This window comes from Centroberyx gerrardi, chromosome 17, assembly GCF_048128805.1.
Source record: "Centroberyx gerrardi isolate f3 chromosome 17, fCenGer3.hap1.cur.20231027, whole genome shotgun sequence".
Classification (NCBI taxonomy): domain Eukaryota; kingdom Metazoa; phylum Chordata; class Actinopteri; order Beryciformes; family Berycidae; genus Centroberyx; species Centroberyx gerrardi.
Window position 1 is genome coordinate 16,685,769 of NC_136013.1, and position 22,705 is coordinate 16,708,473.

Below are 22,705 nucleotides of genomic sequence, written 5' to 3' on the forward strand. Positions count from 1 at the left end.
CTACTAATTTTCAAGTCACTGTCAAACAACATTAATTCACAACAACGGTTCGCATATATTTTAATTGACAAATCCCCTTAATTCCTGTCGCAGCTGGCAAAGTTTGGATTTGTTTCGCTCGTCGTTCGGTACAGTAAGTCACCGAACAGCAATATTGTTTGACTTAAAAGCGAGGATGTTTTGATTTCTTTCCATTGCCCCGCTCGACCGTGCTGAAGTGAGACGTAGGATAAACAAACTCCTGTCGTTGCGTGAATAGAGCCAAAGATCGTCTATGAAAAGATGAATGCTCGTTAAAACTCTGTCCCGCCTTCCGCTCTGCTAATCCTTACGCATGCGCTCTCTTAATGTAATTTTGCCGTTACCATATCGACCGATTGCAAAAACATTTTTTTTTTTTTGCTTTGGCTGTTGGCATTGTTTTAGGTTTGTAAATAACTTGGTCCAAATAAGCCTTTTGTGTTTTTTTTTCTTTCCAGATGTTGTTTGTTGGGTTTTGAGTGAGTCGTGAACAACAATGAATTTTTCCTATCAGTAGGCTGTTACATGTAACTATAACTTGAACATGTAACTTGTACTTCTACACTTATGACTCAACTCATTCCCACAGAATGTGCTACAACAAGGTCGTCATTACAGCCATGTTTCACCATACTGTACATATTTTCACTATCTAGGCTACTATAGTGGAACAAGTTAAAGTCCCAATGAAATGAAAAATTACTTTTCCACCGACCTTGTTATCTACTTCTTCATATCAGAACATAGCCTACACCTATTTAACAATAAATTGTAATTTTATATCAAAATCCCGATAGTTTTACTTTCTTGTGTTTACTTAATGGCGTAATGGTGATAGTGTTTACAGTTAATTTGGCAATGATAAACTGATGTTTAAAAGTGCTAAACGTAGCACCTTGAGAGCAGGCTATGGGCTTCAATTTTTCCACGATGACGTTTTCTGTACTCGGAAAAAGATACAGAGTGAGAGCTCTTTGTTTTCCCACCTCTCCGATTGAACTCACAATGCATTTGATGGGACTTGTCAAGCTACGTCACCCTGTAGAGAGCAGAGGCGTTGGAGGAGACTGGATAGTTTCGCTCGTTTGTCATTCCCAGAGGAAGGAGAGGGTGTGATCGCAATTTACCTGTTCAATGTTTCCTGCTCTTGTAATATATCTGGGTCATCGAATTTAATTTACTCTAGGACGTTAAACACTGGCTTTACTTCAGAGGAAAGCGGAGCTGGCATTAAAGGTACGTCCTTGTTGGGAGCAAATCATTGGAAAAAGCAGCTTGTTTCGATGTAGCCAGAGCCACATAACGTCAACCTGTCTGGACTAAGTGTGCCATAAAAGTCACCGAGGCTCCAACAGTCACTAACGTGTCCTAATAGATATTAATAGTGCCATTGCTAGACAATAAATACGTTCTAATAAAGTTGAGTTATGGCTAATAGTGCTTTGGCAACGGTGTTTAGTTAGCTAACCTTACAGGAAGTAAAAACCTGAGCACTGGAAGTTTAATGTGTTACTCCAAGGCGCCTGTTTGCAACAGGCTTCCCCAGCATGCTTACATACACAGAAGTCAGTCAAGGGTTTCTATCATATCAGACTCTACTATATGCTTTATTTAATAAGGACATTTGTTTTGGCAGTTTAGGTGTGGTGTGTGAAGATATATATCACCAAATGACACCGGGAATCCTGTCTAACCCTAAACCAGTTGAATGACCAACAAACAAAATATGTTCAGACTGGTGATTTAATAACACTAGCCCAATAGTGACACACTCAGAGAGCCAGACCGGAATGGGTTGGATAATCAGGCCTAACTTGGGTTAGGCTAGATAATAACTTTCCCTCGGTAATCTCTAAATAGAGGCACATTTTCAATAGAGCCGTTTATTTTTAGGACACCAAGCATTGTTCAGCGACTCAGGTATTGAATGTTGTGAGGAGAATCATGCCTGATCATGTCTGCAGAGTGGCACCACACTCAAGTACTGTCATCCAACTCTCAGATTGCTTCGACTGTTAGTGAAATGCTGTCTTGCCAGTCGTCTCTAAACATTTCTGTCTTTTCCCAGGATGCTAAGAAGGCTTTGAGTCGTGGCTCCAAGATGAGTGTGACATCATGGTTCCTGGTCAGCAGCTCTGGCACACGCCACCGGTTGCCACGGGAGATGATCTTCGTGGGCCGGGAAGATTGCGAGCTAATGCTACAGGTGTGTATGTGTAAAAGAGAGAGACGGAGAGAGAAAGTGTGTGTGAGTGTGCGCTTTGATTGTGACACTGTGCAGAAGTTTGTGTTTACACAGCAAACACCAGCAGTATGTCATATGAATCTTCACCATAGTCTGTGAAAGGATGCATAGGAGACAGATGCCTTAGTCCAACTGACTTCTGACAGGACAGCCAGTCGCATAAACGTGTGAGACACCAGTGGGAGGTTCCCAGCATGCTTGAGAAGTGTGCATTTCTAAGTGTGTAACCTGGTGATGGGGGCCTTCTCGCAAAATTGCCCCAGGCAGGCTTTCAAACAATGACATAAAGGGCAACTGACGCATTCCACCATCTTGTTTTTCTGCACGGCAGAATATACCCACTTGGAAATTCTTCAGCAGTCTTAATATGTTGTTCTCCCTCTAGTTTTCTCCACACTCTGTATTTAGGCCAGTGAAAAAAGGAATGTTGCCTCAGAAGAAGTTGTTTATACTTTCCTTACTCAGTGTGGTATGCTCAGAAAAAGCCCTGCCCACCGCAGAGGTCGGCCGAATTGAAAAGTCACTCGTGTCCACATTCAGGCGTCGCCGGATCCAGGAAAAACCACAGCTTCTCCCAGTTTGAAATGATGCAGACTTTTCTATTGCTCTGTTTAAGTGCTCAGGACCGCTTCCTGGTTTGGCACACGGACAAGTGCAGCCCCAAACCGTCTTCAACCCTTTAATCTATTGTTTTCGTGTTTGCAGCACAATGCATTTTTTTTCCATTCAAAAAAACCCCACTCTAACCACAGATGAGTTTCTGTAACGTGAGAATGCTGTCTGGCTCGAAAAGCAGTGATTGAGTGTAACTGGAGTCATATCAAATGGAAAAGCTCAGGGCATAGACTTGAGTCTTTTCACTTTCCATAACAACTGGTGTGTGATCAGTATCCGCCTCTACAGGACCAGCATTTAGACCATGAATCTCCTACATTAATGGTGACTGTATTTTGTCTCTAGGCCAGTGCAGTGTTCACTGTTGCCTAGTGCCAGAGGTAACATTTTCTGTCTGATAAGAGGGGCCAAAGTGAAAAGTAGAGTGTTGTTGTGATTGAGTACAGGCCAAACAGCTAAGAGCCACAAAGTTAGAGATGTAGAGTTCTCAGTGTTGCTGCAGTGTAGACGGCAATCTAATGAAGTGGGTGAATGGATTGATAAACATGTCACTTTAGGCAGTATTTATTGCATAAAGTATTTTATTTCTGTCATTTGAAAGTCCACTCATGGGATAGGAAAACGCAGGCAGTACATGATGGAACACAGCTTCTGAACTCTGTTTATCCCAGTTAATGGCTGGTGTGGAATCGTTTGTGACAACCCGACAAATGAACCATTGAAGGACAGCGTTAATTTTGCAAATGAGTTTGGCAGTCGACTTTAATCTCTTTGATTTTTGTGAAGAGGAGGCCTGGAGTGGCTAATGAGCAGAGGAGAGAGAGTGGACCAGTGTGAATCGCTCACTCAGTTTGCACTCACCCTTAATTGATGAAGGCATATTCAGAAGTAAACATGTTTCATACTGGTTAATGGTAGGTTGACAGTGTGCATAAGGACTTGAGCTCTGTGGGCAATGTTTGGTAGACAAGGGCCATCTGTAATGAGTAGGGACTGTTAGGACCTGTTAGTGTAACCTACAGCAACAGCCCAGCCTCACTTCATTCAGTATAATCAGTAGTTGGTCTGTCTGGCTCTGCTCAAATATTGAGTTTTTACCTACACATGGGTCTTAAATTAAGGTCATAGTCTAGGAACGATAATGACTTTTGCTTTACTTTGCAGTCACGGAGTGTGGACAAGCAGCACGCCGTGGTCAACTATGACCAGAACACAGATGAGCACATGGTGAAGGACCTGGGCAGCTTGAATGGGGTGAGTGAGTCCGTCTCTAGTGTCAGACAACCTGCCTCGGCCCACAGTGATAAAGGAGCCAGCCAGCCACAGGGCTCCTCAGAGGCTCCAGTCTGAAATCCAAAGCAGTTCCCTTAAGGCCCGAGCACAAAAGACCGTCTCTGTGCCAGAGACAGGGGGACGGTTGGTAGAACAGAGGTAATCAGGGGACTGGATTTTCCTGCTAGCCTGGACCCCTTACTTCTGGACTTCCATTCTTCTTATCTGTCTCTGTAACACCCCTTCCCCCATTCTGTTGCCACTTCATTGCACCATTATCCCAATGAAATCCAGGGTTGAGCAGTGGGAGAAACCGTTCATTGTTCTCCTGGAGTGTTTCTTTTGGCCCTGGTTACAGCAGCCAAACTAATCAGAGCAGAACAGCAAGGACCTGTAACTGAAATCCAACATGGCCGTTTGTTGTTTTTTTCCCCAATTATTCGGACAATAATCTTTATTCAGTCTAGATTGAATAAGGGTTGGACATACATTCTCTCTCTTGTGGACTGATGGCATTGTGTTTCTTTACATTTAGTGATGCTGAAAATAAACTACCTCTGAAACATCTGTGTTACCACTTGTTAGTTTGGGCAGGAGATAATTGAATTGATCAATAGGCCCCAGTCATGTTGCATGGGAGTTAGTGTGTATTCAGTGTCACTACGCTGCATGTCCACCTGGCCCTGGAGCATTCTCCTTGAGCCTAGACGGCCATTACGTAACAACATAATCTCATCAGAGTTTTAATGTGCAGGTGGCTTAACTTTCAGTGGGAAAAGGGCCAAATGCAAAGCAGCTCGGGCTCACAGTATCGACGGCCGTTCTGGCTGCATGTCAGAGGGAAATAGAGAGCCTGTCACCTGCGTGTCAACACAGTCACTTTATTAATAGCCAGGTCAGATGATACTCGGCATCGTTAAAGCATGATCTTTTTTTTTTCTCTCCTTCACAGACATTTGTGAATGACCTCAGAATCCCGGATCAGACATACATCACCCTCAAGCTTTCAGATGTCATCCGCTTCGGTTACGATATCCTTTTCAATTATGCTCATTTGAGTTTTAGTTGCATCTCGTTGACTTGTCATTGGCTTAACTTTTGATTGGATCTGTTTAATGCATTGGCTAACTTTCTACCATCTGTGTGCTCTCCTTCAGTTGGAATAGTTTAAGTCCGTGATTAGCAGCCCACAATAAAATGAGCTCACAGCCGCTGGTAGGCAGCTGTTTGAGTCAAGAATTTTTTACATTTTCTGTGGTCTTTGCTCGGCGCTGCATCAGCATGTTAATTCCCTGTGGTTTTCAGTCAGGGGGTTTAGATTATGGTCAACTGTGAAACAGAAAATCTCCCGCACCCTTTGACCCCTAGAGTAGAAAACCCATGAATGGTGAAATTCAGTTTAGATAACAGGGGAGGAAAGCTGCTTAGAGAGTACAGAAATATTTGAGAGTTACCAGAACTGACCATGTAGTATGTGGCATGTGGAAAGAGTGAAGATATGAACTTGTTTGAATCTTAATAATTCTGTGCTGTTGACCCGCTTCCTTTCACCTTGCCACCCTGAACAATTGCACTGAAGGAGGGAAGGTACTTTTAACCTAATCTACAATAGTGTTAGGAGACAAGGAGACAGAGGATGTAAGAAACCCAGAAAACTATTGAAATTCAGCTGCTAAGGGAATGTGTCAGCAAGCGTCTACCTTGGTGAAGCGTCCTTGAACATGACAGCGAATCCCTATGAGCTTCATGGGGGGCTGTTCTGTAGCCGACCCTGCGCTCAGAAATCCCTGTGGAGGGGGGAAAGCTAAAGGAGAATTTCACTACGGTGATTAAGTGTATAATGGACACATTACATCATTACTTCGCTGTACAACAATTTAGCCAAATGATAATATGCGTACCTTAACACCTCCCCCACATGCTCATGTGTACATCCTGGAGAAAAGTCAACACAAGGTCCCAGAGGAAGCTCTGAAAGTAAGTAGAGCTGACAGCCGGTGTCCGATGAGTGTCTCTTTTTCTGCTTAAAGCTACAATATGCAACTTTTCACCTTGAGGCAGGAAGTACATTGTTAGTCCCGCCCTCCTCCCCCTCATTTAGTCAAGTTCCCGCCCCACCACTTGTCACTTATCCTGATGAGCTGTCTACTTTGAAACAGCATCTAGAGGTAACCAGCATCCGTAAAGCCACCACAGGCATTGAAGAAGCAGCCAGTATACGCAGTCAATTTAAAATAAATTAAAAAAACAAACAGGCAATGCCGATGTTTGCCTGTGTTTTTGAACAGTTCTTGACTGCTGCACATTTAGCGTCACTGTTCTTTCATTTCTTACTGCTTTTGGCCATTGTTGTTGTTCTGTGACAGCTAGCTGCACCTTGATAGCTACAGGAACCACTTCCACAGCTAAAGGTTTACACTCCAAGACTTTGAACTTCATTGAAAAGCCAATTTCAGGCAAACAAGGGGATTTGCACATATACACACAGGGTCACAAAGAGACAGACTGATGATGTACAATATATCCTATTTATTTATTGTTATTTTAATGTCAAAAAAGTTGCATATTTTAGCTTTAAGTGTCAATACTTTTAACCTTTTCTACACATTGAAGCCTCCTTTCCATTGTAAATAATAAGAAAAATAAGCTAACACTGTGAAGCGAGGTCCGTGGTGGATATTCTTCCTTATGTGTGTTTGTGTGGGCAATTGTATCTGTAGTGATTGTTGGTGAGAAGATTTCTCACATCCTGCTTCCCTCCTGTCTCTGTCTGCAGCATGAGAAGTACACCAGCCAGCTGCAGCTCGGTATAAAGGCCCTAGAGGCCAGGAAGAAGGAAAAACAGCAGCCGCAGAGCTCAGAGAAGAGCCGAGACTCTGACTCCTCCAATGTCAAACTGCAGGACAGGGCTGAGCGCAGAGCCCACTCTGCCACAGGTAACCCCTCATAGCACAGTCCCATCATAGTAAATATGATACAACCAGCAACCTGGCTGATTTAGGGTTTTACACATTAGAAGAGCAGTAATTGTTCTTGTGCCTAAGGGGAACTGTTTTTAATAAAGTGGATTTGAATGCCATGCTCACACGCACAAGGAAGAGGAAGTCTTTGTGTCTCCATGTGCTGCATGACTGTAGACTGTAGATCTCTTGATAAGGCAGACATGGCTTCTTTTATTAAGAGCTTCCCCAGTGCGAGATCAGGCTGCCTTGTGAGCTGAGAGACTATAGCCGCAGTTCTGTGGCTTCGGTAAAGGAGTAGATCCCAGAGTTGGCAGGATGAGTATGCATGAGTGAGGGCTTGCCAGCCCAGCTAAGGGGTGAGGAGTTAAGGACAAACAGTCTTATCTCTGACGGCCATGCCTGGCTGCTTGCAACAAGAGGTGGGGTGCTGCTGATGGTTTAACACGTGTCCTAGAAGAATTAGAAAGGTGTGTAGGTTTTTGGTGCCAAGTTGGCACTTCTGTCCATGTAGCTGGTGGTGGATTTGTTGTCGCTCATGCTTCCCTTTGCCCTCATCTCCTTTTTGCCCTTAGCTGTCGTGAGTAAGTCCTTTTTTACAGTATAAGCAACAGTGGAACAGTCGGGGGATTGTTAGTTCTAGTGAAGCACTTTCTGAATGAAGTTCATTCACACTGACAAAACGTATTCCGGCTGTTGGCTTAGCAATTGTACTGCTTCCTGCTCCATAATCACCCTATGAGCTTACTGGGAAAACTACTACTGGGGCTAAAAATAGGACTTTTCCAGCTCTAGGCTCATAACCCACAGATTGCCTAATAAATGTCTCATTGAACTGCATAAGAATCCTGGAAAACATTATCTTACTTTTAGCAACGAGTCTCCTACTAGGATGGGAGTGTATCTTTATCTCCAGCCGCTATAAGCTAACCACAGTGATCTTATAAGCCTGTGACTTTAAACTCCTTGTTGATCTTCTGCTGTGAGTAATCCTGCTCACCCAAACCCATTAATGAGTAACCTCGCTGTATGTTGTGACCCCGCCCACCTCTGCCACTTTCACTGGCCACATTTATCAAGGGTGCATCCATTTTCCCACAAAAACTGGTATAACTCTAACCTTCCCTCTTATATTAAAGTGTGTACACTCAGTTGCACAGGTAGATAAGTAGTTCATTGTATGTTAAAGAAATGCAGAGTGACAAAATACAGCTATGTGCATTACTTGCAATGAAGTGTCATTTCATAGTGGAATCATTTTTATCAAGTCCAGCAAATTTAGCTTGCAGATATTGAGCTAGTTTGGACTCTGCCCCCCAATCCAACAGTGTTGCTGTTCTCCTTCAGTTTGTTTCATTCTGGGGAAGACAAGTAGACAAGTCTACTCACAATGAGAAATTAAAAGTGCTTCACTCAGCTGCACAACCAGACTGACTGAATCAAACTGCCCAGAGCCGGTACATATCTCTGTTGACTTGTATGCAAATTGGTTTCTTTGGCTGCGTTTGTTTCACTGGAAGCCTTGATGTAATGTGTATATTTCATGGGAGGTCAGTGTCAAATGGAAGAAGTGTTGTGCTCTGGAGAAGGTGAATTTCACATTGGATTTTGCTGTTTTTATCACTCAGAACGACTGTTTCATGAATCGGACAAATCTCTTACAACTTCCTTGCTTGCTTGATTGCTGAGAGAGGTGTGTGTGTGTGTGTGTGTGTGTGTGTGTGTGTGTGTGTGTGTGTGTGTGTGTGTGTGTGTGTGTGTGTGTGTGTGTGTGTGTGTGTGTGTGTGTGTGTGTGTGTGTGTGTGTGTGTGTGTGTGTGTGTGTGTGTGTGTGTATACTGTACATTCTTGTTGTTTTCCCATGCAGCTGTACAGGGTGTGGAGTGTGACCAGTTCTCCAGCTGTCTGCAAGGCCAGCCTGCTGGCTTGTACAGTGTGTGACTCAGTCGGTCCTAGTTTACCCTGAAAGGACCCGGGGCTGCTCAGTATTTCCTATAAGGGCATGAAATGGATAGTTCACCGAAGTTTATTGACTTACACATTAGCACTGTGTTACTGAAAATATCCTAATTCTTTGTCCTTATAGTCTGCTACCTAAGTTGCATACTAAGCTAACCCAAAAAATAAACTAACCTAGAAAAATCTTCCACCCATTATTACCATGGAAGGCAAAGGGTGTGACTCAGTTGAATCTTTTCGGTATTTAGGAATTCTGACTGCCTTTCCTTTAGGCCACATATTCAGGACCTTGCAAAGAAATTAAAACTGAATCTGGGATTTGTTTTTTCACAAACAAGTCACATTTTTCTGGAAAAAAAATTTTTTACCGCCACCTTTTCACCAATACTTCATTATGGTGATGTTTTGTATTCTCCTGCCTCCTCTAGTGCCTTAGATACTGTAAAGCCCTCACTCATCATTGGACCCTCATGCTCAGATTGCACTGGCCTGCCTTGTCCCCTCATGGACTTTACCCATTATTACATTTTTATCTGTAAGGCTCTTCTGGGTCTGCTTCCTAATTATTTGTGCTCCTATATTCCTAAAAGTTGATGGAAATTAGTTTAAAGACTCAGTCATTGTTTTCGTTATCTGTCCCTAAGGTCAAAACAGAATTATGCAAAAGTGCTTTATGTATTCTGCTTCCTCTTCATGGAACTCAGAAAGTATTTAAAGTTGAAAGAGACGGTCTCTCTTGGTGAGTTAAACTGATAATGAAGGATCTTGTGGCAGACATTATAAAGAGATGTCTTTGCTTTTTTTAGTCAACATTTAAATAGGTTTTGTGACTTTGGAGTGCTCTCTCTTTGTTCTCTCTATGTGATTTTGATTTTATACATTGTTTTACCTTGCTCCTTTCATAATTTTGACTGTATTCTGACTTTGTACAGTGTTGTAGGTTGCTGGTCTGCAACTTTTATGTTTGTTTCTTGCTGCTCTCTTGGCCAGGTCTCCCTTGAAAAACAGTGGGACCAACCTAGTTAAATAAAGGTTAAATAATAAAATCAAGACAGTTCAGCTCTGTATTTGGGCCATTTTTGTTGTGTCACTCACCCTATGTTTTCCTTAGCTAGAAAGGGAGGATTGGGTAAGGGGAATGGAATTGGTAACATGCCCCTCCGCTCCTCCCGTCACTCTGTTGATGTCTTATTGTGCGTGTCCCTGGCAACAGTGTTTGAGTGCTGCTGATGCTTTGGATTGTGTAGCCTCCGCATTAGACTCCAGAGAGCTTGTTTAGCCTAGCTATCAGGCAGACAACAGGCATGTAGATTATCTGATTAGTGCCATATAGGCTGGCTAGTCTCTATGGACTGGCCTGCCAGCAGCTAAGCACCAGCTCGGCTACAGCATGAGGTGGGACTCGCCCCTCTTCCCCCATGTTGCTCATGTATAGGGGATAAATGGAGATACAGTATCTAGGTCATCCTTGCCAGCAATGAGAGTCACTATCTGTAGAAGTGAGACCTATATCCTGTATTGCTTTGTACCAATATTGCTTCAATTTTCATGTGTCTTTTCACTGTTCAAGCTGGTGGCGTTAGGCTATATGTGAAAAGCCTCACATTTTGATGTAATGCCGCCAGTTGCCTTTTTTATTTTTTTTTATTTTTTAAGATTAGGATTATCTTTGTCCTGACTCACGCTGTGAGGATTATGCTTTGGTGGCTCACGTGATTCAACTGGTATCACAAGTTGACCCTCGCTACTCTCTGTGTTGCGGGAATGTGCAGGAATTCTAAAATGCAGGGAGGCTATGGGTAGTGTAATACTATTTTGAGCTCCAGTATTTTATAGAAAGATCACCGCACACTGGACTGCTATCTTGTCTAAGGTGCTAGAGGCCAAAATAAATCAAAGTGGAAGAACAAAGCTTCTGCACACTTGCAGTCCATGCGAGTTTCTTTATTCAACCAAGCTTTTGGTCTAGTTGACCTTCATCAGGGCATATAAGCTCCTGTGTTTTGCAATATTTTGTTGTTGCAAGACCAAACCCAGACGTTTAAAGCTGTGGCTTGACATGACGATAAGTTTTACCACGTGACATAAACTAATTGTCTCATAAATACTAGAGGCTGTACAAGTTCAGTTCTTTCTTTCGCCCTTTCTTCTCCCTCTTCTCTCTTTCCTCTCTGTATCCATGTACCTAATGGTGTGTATGTGTCTGTGTTTGTGCCTGTGTTTGTGTGTGTGTCTGCTAGCCGCTGCAGATACTCCAATATCCAAGCCTACTCCTCTATATGGCCAGCCGTCCTGGTGGGGGGAGGATGAGGACCCATCCAAGAAAGAACAGAACACAGGTGGAAAGCAGCCAGACCAGGAGTCTACAGGTCATCTTTTACTTTTATTATTTTGCATATAAAGCATTAGTTGATTCACTAATGTCATTTATCTGCTTTAAAGCAAAGCGTACAATTCTGTACACTATTTGAACTGTATTCCTGGTTTCGGATAAGGAGTACATTCATGTATTTGATCCTAATGTGAAATGGCACTGCTATCTGATGCCCTGTGTGGGTCATTGAGAGATGGATGGTGTTTAGCCCAAGGCAGGTCTCTGGCTGCCAGTTGTGGATTGCTAGCCAGACCATGCCATGCCAGGCCAGTGGGCAGTGCCTGTCTGCCTCGTGATGGATTATGACCCTCTAAGCTGCCCGAGGGGGGAGGAAGGGTGATTGTTTGCCTCATGTCGCCCAGTCTGAAACAGATTATCACCGCTCAGCTGCCCTCCATTGGACTCTGAGCTCCTAAAGTGATATTTGGCCACATCCAACTTGCACCCATAGACTTACTGGCCGATTTGTTTCCTTAGCCTAACAGCTGGAATCATTATGTTATTTGTGGCTCCCAGTTTCAAAATACCATGATATGGGAATTATTTCCTTAGATTTGTGTAGCCTCTGAAGGTTGGCTATGAACATGTAGGATTGGAGAGGGACTAGAAATATAATAGGATTGTCATTCACTTGTAGTGTGTATGCTTTTATTAATTGATATTAAAAAAAAAAGTTTTATTCTTTTCTATACCCTTTCATTTAGCACATTTTTGTGCAGGCAATCACTAATGTATGCTGTGTATTGACTGTCGACTTGTCCCTCTTTATTGCTACCAGAGCCTGGTAAAGAGGTCTGCAGATATGAGGTCAACGGTTCTCTGTCTGACAGCCAGGACAAGTCCATCTACTCCTACCGCCGGGAGCCCAGCTACTTCGAGATCCCGACCAAGGAGTTCCAGCAGCGGCCTGCTAAGAAACCCGAAGTTCACGAGGTTCCCACAAAGGACACTCCAGATCCCTCCCCATGTGTCCCCTCCACCCCCACACCTCCCGTGGTCCAAAGCCACGCCTCCTTCACCATCGAATTTGATGATTGCACGCCTGGCAAGATGAAGATCAAGGACCATGTGACCAAGTTCTCCTTCCGCCAGCAGCGCAAGCTCCCATCCAAAGAGGTGGTTACCACACCCACTGAAGTGATGTCAGCAGAGAACAAGGTTGCTGATTGGCTGGTTCAAAGCAACGCAAGCATGATGAGGAGGCGGTCGCAGACTGAGGATATGTACAGTACTAAGAGTGACCAGTCAATTCAGAAGATCACCAAGGGTGAGTCAGTGACACAATGTCTGTATATATCTACCAACATAGCCTTAATGGGAAAAAGGTGCTAACTGGCAAACTAACTTGTCCTTCTGTCATCAGCACACCACCATGAAGATGGCACTCACAGTGACTCAGGGAATCCTGCAGTCAATGGGAATGGTTTTCTCCAATCAGGACCTCAGACTGGGTCCCAGGTGTCTCAACCACCCCAGAGAGCCTCCCCTCCACAGCTCTCCTCCCCACACCACTTCAACTCCCCTGACTCTGAGGGGCCCCTGTCCTACTCTCCTCCTGAGTCTCAGTCCCCACCCAGTCTTGGCAAGGCTGACCCTCACCAAGCCTTTGTCATTGAATTCTTTGATGACAACACCCGAAAGAAGCGCTCCCAGTCCTTCACCAATAACACTACCCAGCCTGACACCTCAGGCCATAGGGCCCAGCTGGAGAAAGCAAAGAAAGGCTCGAGCCCAAGTGGGGAGAGACAAGTCCCATCTCCGGCCTCCAGCACTCCCCCAACCCAGCGATACACCGTCCCCCTGAAGGGCCTTGGCTCTGCAGGACCCCAGAGAGCTGGCTCTCTACGAAGGGAGAAGACGGAGGACCGGATCAGCACCAGCTTCTCCTCTCGTTCCTCCGTCTCTATACGGCCCTTTGCCAGCGTGGGCCGGAGATCCAGATTCGCCCAGGACTTCACTGCTGAATTCCTCAAACAAGCAAAACAGGCCTCCTCTGCCAGCTGGGAGAAAAATAAGTCTAGTCCCCCTACAACCAGCCCACCAGGGACGGTGGTAGCCTCGCAGTCTGACCAGAACCCAGCCAGCCCTCCGCCACCTACTGCTCCCTACCTGGCCCAGACTTCCTCCCCTATCCACCAGCCTGTGCCCCTCCAGGCCCCCATGATGCCCCTGGCGTCTCAGGGTATGGAGGTCAAGAGCCCCCGTAGCGGCCCCAGGAACGAAGAGGAGGACAATCTGAGCGATGCAGGAACCTACACCATCGAGGCAGATGCTCAAGATAAAGAAGTAGAAGAAGCACGGAGCAAGATCGATCAGGCAAGTGTCTCCTTCCATCTTCTGTTTTCTTTCAGTCTATATAAAAAGCAGCTATGGCTTATGTCTAGATATGCTATGGAATTAATCAGAAAATGTCGCCAAAAAGAAGTGAGCTGGCTTTGTAATCAACAATGTAATTTGTCTCACGAGACAACATTGCCACTCAGAGTGAGCGGCGGCCATTGGCAGTCTCCAGTTCTCCATTCCTGTACTTATCCACTTGCAATGCTTTGTTCCTGACAGGTGTTTGGTGTTGTTGAGAGCCCAGAGCAAACCAACCAGACTGAAGCAGAAACATCAGCATCATATAGGCCTGTTATTATTCAGGGCAGGGAGCAGCATAGGCAGAGTAGCTGTGGGGAGCTGAGGCCAGCTCCAGAACAGGGAGAGAGTCTGGTAAAGGTAAACCCTCTTGCTTAGTGTGGGATCAATTAATGGATGAATTAATCAATCATTTAACACCACCTCTAAAGAGATTGAAGTAATCTGCTGGGTCAATAAACCATAAGCATTTAAATGCACAAATCAGCGTGCATTACTGTCTTGATTTGCCTTCATGGTGTTTCCTCTCTTTTTTGGTGTATATCTCTCTTGGTTTCTGGATTTGCCACATCTTTCCTCACAGGTTCTGGGTTCTTTATTGTTTTGATTTTACTTTCTAATCCTAAGGAGAATTAATCAAAATTGGAATGTTTTTATGGCAGCTGTGCATAATAATATTGTGCATATTTACTCAATAAGACAGATTTGCCTTCTGTGTTTATCAAGAGAACTAGATTCATTTTTAATATTGAAAACCTCCCAAGAAGCAAATCACTGTAATTATCATTAATCAAATATGCTTTCTTCAAATTGTTATTGTTCATCTTTACACAAGAAAATTGTGTTTGTTATAGATATTGAATAAGTTGTCTATTTTCTCATGCAGGTTCAGCCAGGGGGTCCGGCGTTACAGGGGGCTCCTAAGTGGATGTCTCGCTGGGCCAGCTTGGCAGACAGCTACACAGAATCCGGCCCTTCGTCTGGCCTCTTTGACATCCCTTCCCAGATGGAGCTGTCAGGAGGGGGTAAGCCACCTGACGAGACATTAGTCTATTTGAAATGATAATGAGACACCCTGATGAATATGAATGATATTTACTTCCAATATGTGTGATTAATATGCATTAAAACTATTTCACTTCAGCAGGAGGTAAAATCATCCACAAGGCCGCGCTCAGCCGAAGCCACGGCAGCACCGACACTGAAGGGTCCAGAACTCGCCGCATCCTGCCCCAGGTACCACCAGGGGAGAAGAGTGAGACTCCAACTCCCAGCATTCATGTTCACTATGACCTGCAGTCGACATTTGATGCAGAAGAGAGTAGCTCGGTGGCCCCCAGGCCTCAGGATGGCCTACATAGGTTAACAGGGCAGGACGATGTAGAGCCTGACAGCCTGAGTGATACCAGCAAGTCGGATGACGGTTCGATCATAGAACAGAGGAGGAGGCCACTGTCTGACACAAACGAGAACGGTAACAAGGAGGACAAGCCCAGACTCCCAGCCAAGTCTACATCATTCTACATAGGTTCAGAAGAGGCTGTGTCCAAGCCAGAATGTGAAGATTCAAAACCCGGCACTCCAAAGACTGAGAGAAAACATTCACCCAAAACCTTCTCCACAGCCACCCTGACCAAACAAAGAGGTAACCAGGACTCTGGGAAAGTCAAGCCCAGTGTCTTGGCTCCTATCCTGGGCCAGGAGACACACAGCCCTGAGCCCAAAGAGGGCCCAGTATCCTCCCTGGTCAGACAAGAAAGCTTCACCAAGGACCGGCCCAGCAATGACAGGTTGCCCAACATCTCTAGCCAGACTGCTCTAAGAGACCCTGAACCTGATGCATTCCAAGGAGCCTGCAATCAGGACACACAGTCTTACCTCAAAGAGACAGAGGATGTTCTGGCTGTCCTGGAGGCCAAGCTCCAAGCAAGCCAGCCAGAAACCACTCCCTCTCCCATAATAGACTCTCTGTCCGGGGAGTCTGATGTGGATACCTCCAGCACAGTCAGCCAGCGCAGCAATAAGACCAGGCCAAACACGGTGACTAAAAAGCCCTCAAATAGTGGCCTCCATAGGGAGAGGTCCTCAACCAGTATAGCTAGCCAAGACTCCAGTCACCAGTCCTCTGTGTGTGAGCGTCTGTCAGAGAAGCGCCGCACCCAGGGAGCAGACAGCAACAGTAAGACTGACACAGGCAGGAGACTGGTTGGACTGAGACGTAGCGTGGGAAAACATGGCTCCACAGACCTAAGTGACGACCCCCAGAGTTCCAGCCTACCTTACTCCGACCAAGAGTCTAGCACCCACCAGACCCGGAAGAAATACACCGTGCCCCTTCAGAAGGAGGGCACCAAGGTCTCCAAAGTGTCCCAGGCCTTGAGTCGTTCCAACAGCTTGTCAGCACCAAGAGCTACCAGGGCTTCCATGCTCCGCCGGGCTCGCCTGGGAGACGCCTCCGACAACGAGGGCACAGAGACAGACAGGCTGTCCCAGGAGGCGGGCAACGTTCCGGCCAAGCAGCCCCAGGAAACCAAGAAACTCTCCAGGCTGGATATGCTGGCCATGCCTCGCAAGCGGACCAGCTCCCTCAACACACCCAGTGACACAGAGGCCTCCACCACCCCGCTGTCGTCAGGCAGGACCACGGGATTCTCCAACCGCAGCACAGAGTCCAGCAGCAGTTCTGTCCGCAAGGCCTCTGTTCCTGGGCCCAGGCCTGCGCCACAGAAAGCTGCCCTCAACAAGACCCCAGTCACCCGCGGGCGCTCCAGCAGTGCCAAATATGCCAGCAGCACAGCAAGTGAGTGTAACACAAACATGCACACACACACACACACACACACACACTCATACCTGTTTCCTTGAATGCAAAATATATTTACAGTCTTTTTACAGCTGTAACCATTTACTCTTTGGTAATGTTTAATGTCTTAGCCGATCCAGTATTCTAGAAAAGAAATGAAATTGTGCCTGGACTGCAAGCATTGGAAGCACAAGGTCTGTGTAAAGTCAATCACAGTATTGAATTGGTTTGATAGTTTGATAAGCCGGAGCTGATATATATCTCAGCAGTACAAGCCTGGGTTCTTTACTTCAACAGCTTTGTTTCAGGGAACTTTTGACTCAGGGCTTTCCACTAACAACAAACTGTTTGATAATACTTCACATTAATACTACAATACCTGAGGTTTCTCTTTCATCTGCACAATGTTCTCATACACTGTATGCTAATTTATGACCATGAAATTATTTCCAATCATGTTGTGAGAATATTGTGGTCCTGATGAAGATTACAGTAACCCCATGCTTACCGTTATATGCCTTATGGTACACATCACTGTTTTCTCTGTATGTTACTGGTCTGGTCCTCAGCTACTGTATATACTGTGGAAGTTTTATGCTCATTTCAGTTTGTAAATGAATTTGAATCAGAAAAACACAATGAATAACACCAGATACGGAAAGAAATTTGTTGCGGCAATTTTGCTGTATAATTTTTTTTGTTGAAGAAATGTGTAGCAGCACTCCTTCAGATATGGCCAGAATTTTCTCTCGGTCAAAAAACTGTGTTGCTCCGTGGACTTTCTCACTCCAATTGAGTCTAATGACGGTGACGTCAATGTAAAGGAGCATTTCAATTACTTAGAATCTATTAGGCTATAGGCCTACATAAGAAACTATAGGAAATCTAATGTTCTATAATAATCAACAAATATGACTATAGTACAAATTAACTATTCAATATCACTAGTATTTCAATTAACATTATTAGCTATCAACATTATTTCAAATATACAAATTACAAATATATCAAAATATCTTTTCCCCTAGAATGGCTCTTACAAAATGAGCACTTCCATAGTGGACCTATTCTGTCTTTGGTTCTGGGGATTGTTTTGGTGACTGGATCGGAGATTAATAAAAAAATAATATCTTAATAGTTTTCTTCTTGGCGGTGTTCTTTGATGGTATTTCTCTTTCTCTCCTGTTTCCCTGCCTTCTCTATCCTCAAACCTCCTCCTAAACTCAAACCAATTCACGACCTCAAGGCTCCAGGAGACGGCAGAAAGGCTCTGACACCTACACCTCCACCTCAGAGGAGGAGTATGACTCCAACCAGAGCACTCCTAAACACAAACGCTCCCAACCTTCCTCAGCTTCCCATAGCCCGCGCAATCAGCCCCGTCCCCAGCCGCTCGTCGCCCTGCGGCCCAAACCCCGCAGCAGAGACTCTGAGGGGGAGGAGAGCCACGACGGAGACGCCTTCCACAACTGGTCCAGCCACAGCGCCGAGATTGCACGGTAAAATAGGAGCGCATACCCTTGGCTTGAATATCACAAGTGGTGTTTTTTTCAGCCGCATATACTGCCATGATTTCAGAAGGTTACATCGTTGGTTTAAAATAGGGTTTCACTTTGTGGAAAGTGCTATCCTCGTTCCTGTGTAACGCGTATCTGTGGTGTTCCCTCCCTGGTAGGTTGAGTCAGGACCTGGCTAAAGACCTAGCTATCTTGGCCAGAGAGATCCATGATGTTGCTGGTGACGCTGATCCCCAGAGCTCTGGAGTGGAGACCAACACACCCGTCTCCACTGTCACCGCTCACGAAGAGGTACGTCAAACAGCGTAGGACATAGTTAGCCAGTAGGCCTTTCTTCTTGGCACAGATGTGGTTTAATCTAAGACCTTAAAGCAACAAAACTGTGTCTGAAACATTGACTAAATGTGAGCTTAAAGATTTTCTTTTTTCCTCTTCAGCACAAACTGCATCCTTATTTGTTTCTGTTATACAATGGAAAGAGGAAGTATGCATTGCTGCTCTCATTGCAGGTTCTTATATAGTACAGCCTTCTCCTGTCCAGCCTGATCTGGTGCAGCTATGTAATGTGACTTCATGTCTTATCAAATTTAAAAATAGCCATCTTTGCCTCAATCACTAAATCATTGTACTTTTTCTTGAATGAGCAGATGAATCATCTGTGGCCTGTGTAGAACATCACATCCCTTTGTATGGTCTTATCTCCTTGCCTTGTTAACACATCAGTCACAAGAGATTGTCTCTGTTGTTGGCCAAGACTAATCTCTAGAGTCTGATTGTATTGCAGCTGGTTCAGCGCATTCCAGAGGCCGGACTAAACTACCAGAGAGTCCCACCAGGCTCTGCTGCTGCGAGGGAACCCGACCGCAACTTGAGTGACCACGAACCCAACTCCAGGCGACGGACTCGGAACAGAGAAGAGGTCTGACACAATATGCTGCTTCACCTCATTTAAAAATACGTCATTGAGGCTGGCGCTGAGAGATCTCACCTCATCATATTTGATTTTTTTTTCTCCAGGTCATTGTGGACAATCTGATGCTGAATCCAGTGTCTCAGATTTCCATGGCCATCAGAGAGAACACTGAGCAACTCGCTGAGAAAATTAAGTACGATGTTAAGCGCGCACGCACGCATCTCTGACATACAGAAATATCCTTCATTCCCATGCCTAATCAGGATTTGATGAGAAACCTTTATTAATCCTCTGCTAACCAGACTCTGTATTGAGCCAATAATCTTGTTAACTATGTGTAACTGTCTGAGTGAGTCAGCACACAGTCTGATAGCCTGACTAGCAATCTGGAAGTGAGAGGACTGGACAGAGCTGTACTGTTCTGGGTAGTTACAGGATGAACTTGGTGTTTGACTTAAAATTTCCATTGTCAGATGTAGCTAGATGTAGTTCTTCCTTTGATTTACTGTAATTTTCACCACGATTTGAGAACTGTAAGGAGACAACTTCCTTTCCACTGAACCTTGTTTGGCGTTGTGCTCGCAGGGTGCTGTTCCAGGACAAGATGGATGTCTGGGAAGAAATTGAGGCAAAGATTGGTTCTGAAAATGATGTCCCTGTCCTCAAAACCTCAAACAAGGTTGGTGACTCTACTTGTTGTCCATTTTCAAGCAAAATGCATTGTGATTAATGATGTGTGTTTCAGCTCAGCCTGACATCTGTATTTCAGGAAATCACATCTATCCTGAAAGAACTCAGAAGGGTTCAAAGACAACTTGAGGGTGAGTCACTCTTTAGAGACATTTGTAAATCTTCTTAATACTTCAGTAGAATGAACCCAAATATTTAGCTAACACACCTGCATTTGCTTTTTTCCCTATCCCTATCCAGTCATTAACACAGTGATCGAGCCCAGCTGGCAGCCTGAAGCGGCCCGGGCCTGTGCTCCTGTGGTCGCCTCCTCACCTGGAGTGCGACCCTCCAGAGACTGGAGAACGGTCCACTCGATGTCCCATCGCGGAGGGGGGCCCAGGCCCAGCGAGAGTATCAGGAGAGCGGCTGTGACACCGGATGACGTCAGAGAGGGATATTTGGTCTGAGGTCTGACACAAACACACAAGTTCCCCCAGTGCTGTGCTTCTGCTGCCGCCCCACAAACCCAGGTGCCGGACCGTTGAGCACAGAATGAAACCAAGAGGGGGGAAGTGAGACTGGCTACACACAACTGTGGCCTCCTGCATATCAAGACACATACACAACTGCACTATGGGCACTACACAACTACACTGTGTACTCAGTGGAGTAAGACAAGGTGTGCACTAAACACCCCTACATGATGCTGTCTGAGATCTACACATGAGGTGAAGATTGAAGGAGGTACAGCCCTTTAAACAAGGCCATGTTAGTGCCATAATACCTCCACTGATTTTCCATTCACCTCTGAAAGGCCTCACAACTATACTTGATTCTTTGTGTTAGATTGACCTCATTATTTGCCAATGATATGACCAACGTCATCGATGTTAAAAGCACAATATAATTACTTTGTGTGATTGAAAACCAGCCTGAGTATAATCAACTCAGGGACATTTGGTGATAATCAGTTATTAGAGCTATTTTAATAAATCAAAATTTCTATGTTCAGTGACAAATCACATTGTTGAGGAAATATTAGTTAATTGATTTTTGTTTTGAGTAAAAAGAACTGCAATAACTCCTTTCAGATCTGACTGTACTGTATAATTGTATCCCCAGTAACCCCATTGCTCTTCCTTATATATTTTCCCTGTGTTTTTCTCTCTGCTGACCACTTTTCCCCTCTGTGGACCAGATTTATTGAAGAATGTAAAAAACTATTTATTTGTGCTGATCAATGTGGTATTTAAGAGAATATGTATAGGCTGTCTGACACAAAGTATGGTCTCTTATAAGACACTACGGCATTTTGTAGAGAAGATAAAATAGAGAGAAGAGAAGAGAAAATAGAGAAGACATGACTTTGGGAGAGTGTCTGTAGTCACCAGTGCCAGACCAGCAATTTTATACTGACAGGCCAATTTTTTGCATATTTATTCTGTTAAGATTCCAATCGTAGCGACTCCAGGCCCTCTATAGTCGTCGGACACTACATATTTTCTCCATCTTGAGGTGAAAATCCCTCAGGAATGTGTGGTTGAATGGAAGGAGGGGCTTCGCACATGGGTAGAGCATGAAGGTTTAGTCACCTGGCAACAGCAAACTTTAAGTGGCTACAAAACAGGAGTAGTGAGTTGAAGCTTTTCAAGCATTCCTGGCCTCCACCATTTTGAGAGTGTGCTTTTAATTTGTGTCAAACACAGTTTGGAGATCAAAGGGCTTTACTCACTGCTGGGGTTTTTGTTTTTCCTTGCCTGCAGAGCACAATTAGTTGCTGAGATTTGGTCAGAGACGACCGTAAAATGTCTGTCAGAAGTGGTACTCTTAACTTTCCCTTATCTGTGTTCCTCAGTGGGACGCGGCATTTTGCTACTGAGCTTATCACACTACACCTGAACCTACACTTTATTGTTGTCATAAGGGCTATTAGAGTAAAGTGGGAGAAGTGGGTCACTGGCCCACTTCTGATAAGTCCTCACATGACGGGAGCAGTAGTTTATTTTTATTAATGAAGCTGACAAAGTCTAAATTGTGTGCAATTGTAAATCTTGATTATTAGTTTGTGACATTTTCTTGTTCAATATGTAAATATCTGAAGATATTGTCTATATGTCCTAAATAATTACCTCTCCATCTTGTATTTTGCACTAATTTAGTACAACATTGTCCCCTCAACCACCTGTGCTGCAAACTGAAACCCTCGATTCTCTTCTAACAGAGAGAGTTCATTCCCCCTGTAAAAGATTGTAAGCGTTTTCTGCTGTTGGGGATTGGAGCAGGAAAGCAGCCCAGCTCACCACCAAGTGCTTTCCTCTTCCCAAACCGGCTTGTACATATGATTGTAATTTGGAAATCCTCTGAGTGCCACAAAGCTGTCTGGGATCATGTTTCATACAGCAGAGCATAGTGCTAGTTTACAAACAAACTCAAGCAAAAATTGAATGTTTGACTTTTGGACTCCTCTGGCTCAAAGTGTTGCTGCTATTCTTCTTTGGGATAGTGTTTCCCCCCCCTTTGCTTTACTCCAGTCCAAGAGCTGAAATGTTAAATCTGCCTCTCTATGTCAAGTCTGTGTTATTCAATTTATGTTTCAACTTCTTTTACCCAGAATATTTTCTTCTGGATCTGTTCCTTGCTTCCTCGGCATGGTGTCAATGTTCGCAGTTTGGTTATCTGTGTAATTTGTTGCGTACGTTAGATGATGATTCCTTTTTCTAATAAACTTCATTAGTAAATCTGTTTTGTTGATGTGTTGTTTTTTTTTGTTGTATTTTCTTCCCTCACGGCCCATTATTTATTTTAAGCGATACGCGAGTCAAAACCTGAAATGAAAGTAAAAACGGGAACGAGGTCTTGATAGAGTAGGCCTGTAGCCTATTCAATAACAGATATTGTTTCGACTGTATTTCGGGGGAAAGCGCTGAAGAGGAAGAAACCAAAAGTCCGAGTTGTATTGTGAGAGCGCTTCAGTGGGAAACACATCCATATCTGCC

General features: G+C 44.5%; 1 protein-coding gene across 7 annotated transcripts; it reads left to right on the forward strand.

Moving 5' to 3' along the window:
• The first annotated feature begins 1,092 nt into the window (after positions 1-1,092).
• cep170ba (centrosomal protein 170Ba) lies at positions 1,093-22,432 on the forward strand. 7 transcript variants are annotated; one of them, XR_013507284.1, is made up of 20 exons: positions 1,093-1,257; positions 2,090-2,227; positions 4,046-4,135; positions 5,106-5,184; positions 6,072-6,130; positions 6,930-7,089; positions 11,313-11,441; positions 12,225-12,713; positions 12,810-13,762; positions 14,006-14,164; positions 14,691-14,829; positions 14,949-16,604; positions 17,854-18,106; positions 18,283-18,415; positions 18,909-19,043; positions 19,142-19,230; positions 19,623-19,716; positions 19,807-19,858; positions 19,968-21,023; positions 21,056-22,432. XR_013507284.1 is itself a non-coding variant. In XM_071899734.2 (19 exons), the coding sequence occupies exons 2-19, from the start codon at positions 2,123-2,125 to the stop codon at positions 20,174-20,176; spliced, it is 4,983 nt and encodes a 1,660-aa protein (XP_071755835.2). In that variant the 5' UTR covers positions 1,093-1,257; positions 2,090-2,122; the 3' UTR covers positions 20,177-22,432. The 7 variants fall into 7 exon arrangements, 2 of the variants coding, with proteins under 2 accessions (XP_071755835.2, XP_071755859.2); XR_013507288.1 differs by having other exon boundaries at positions 17,962-18,106; XR_013507286.1 differs by having other exon boundaries at positions 14,952-16,604.
• Positions 22,433-22,705: the final 273 nt, after the last annotated feature.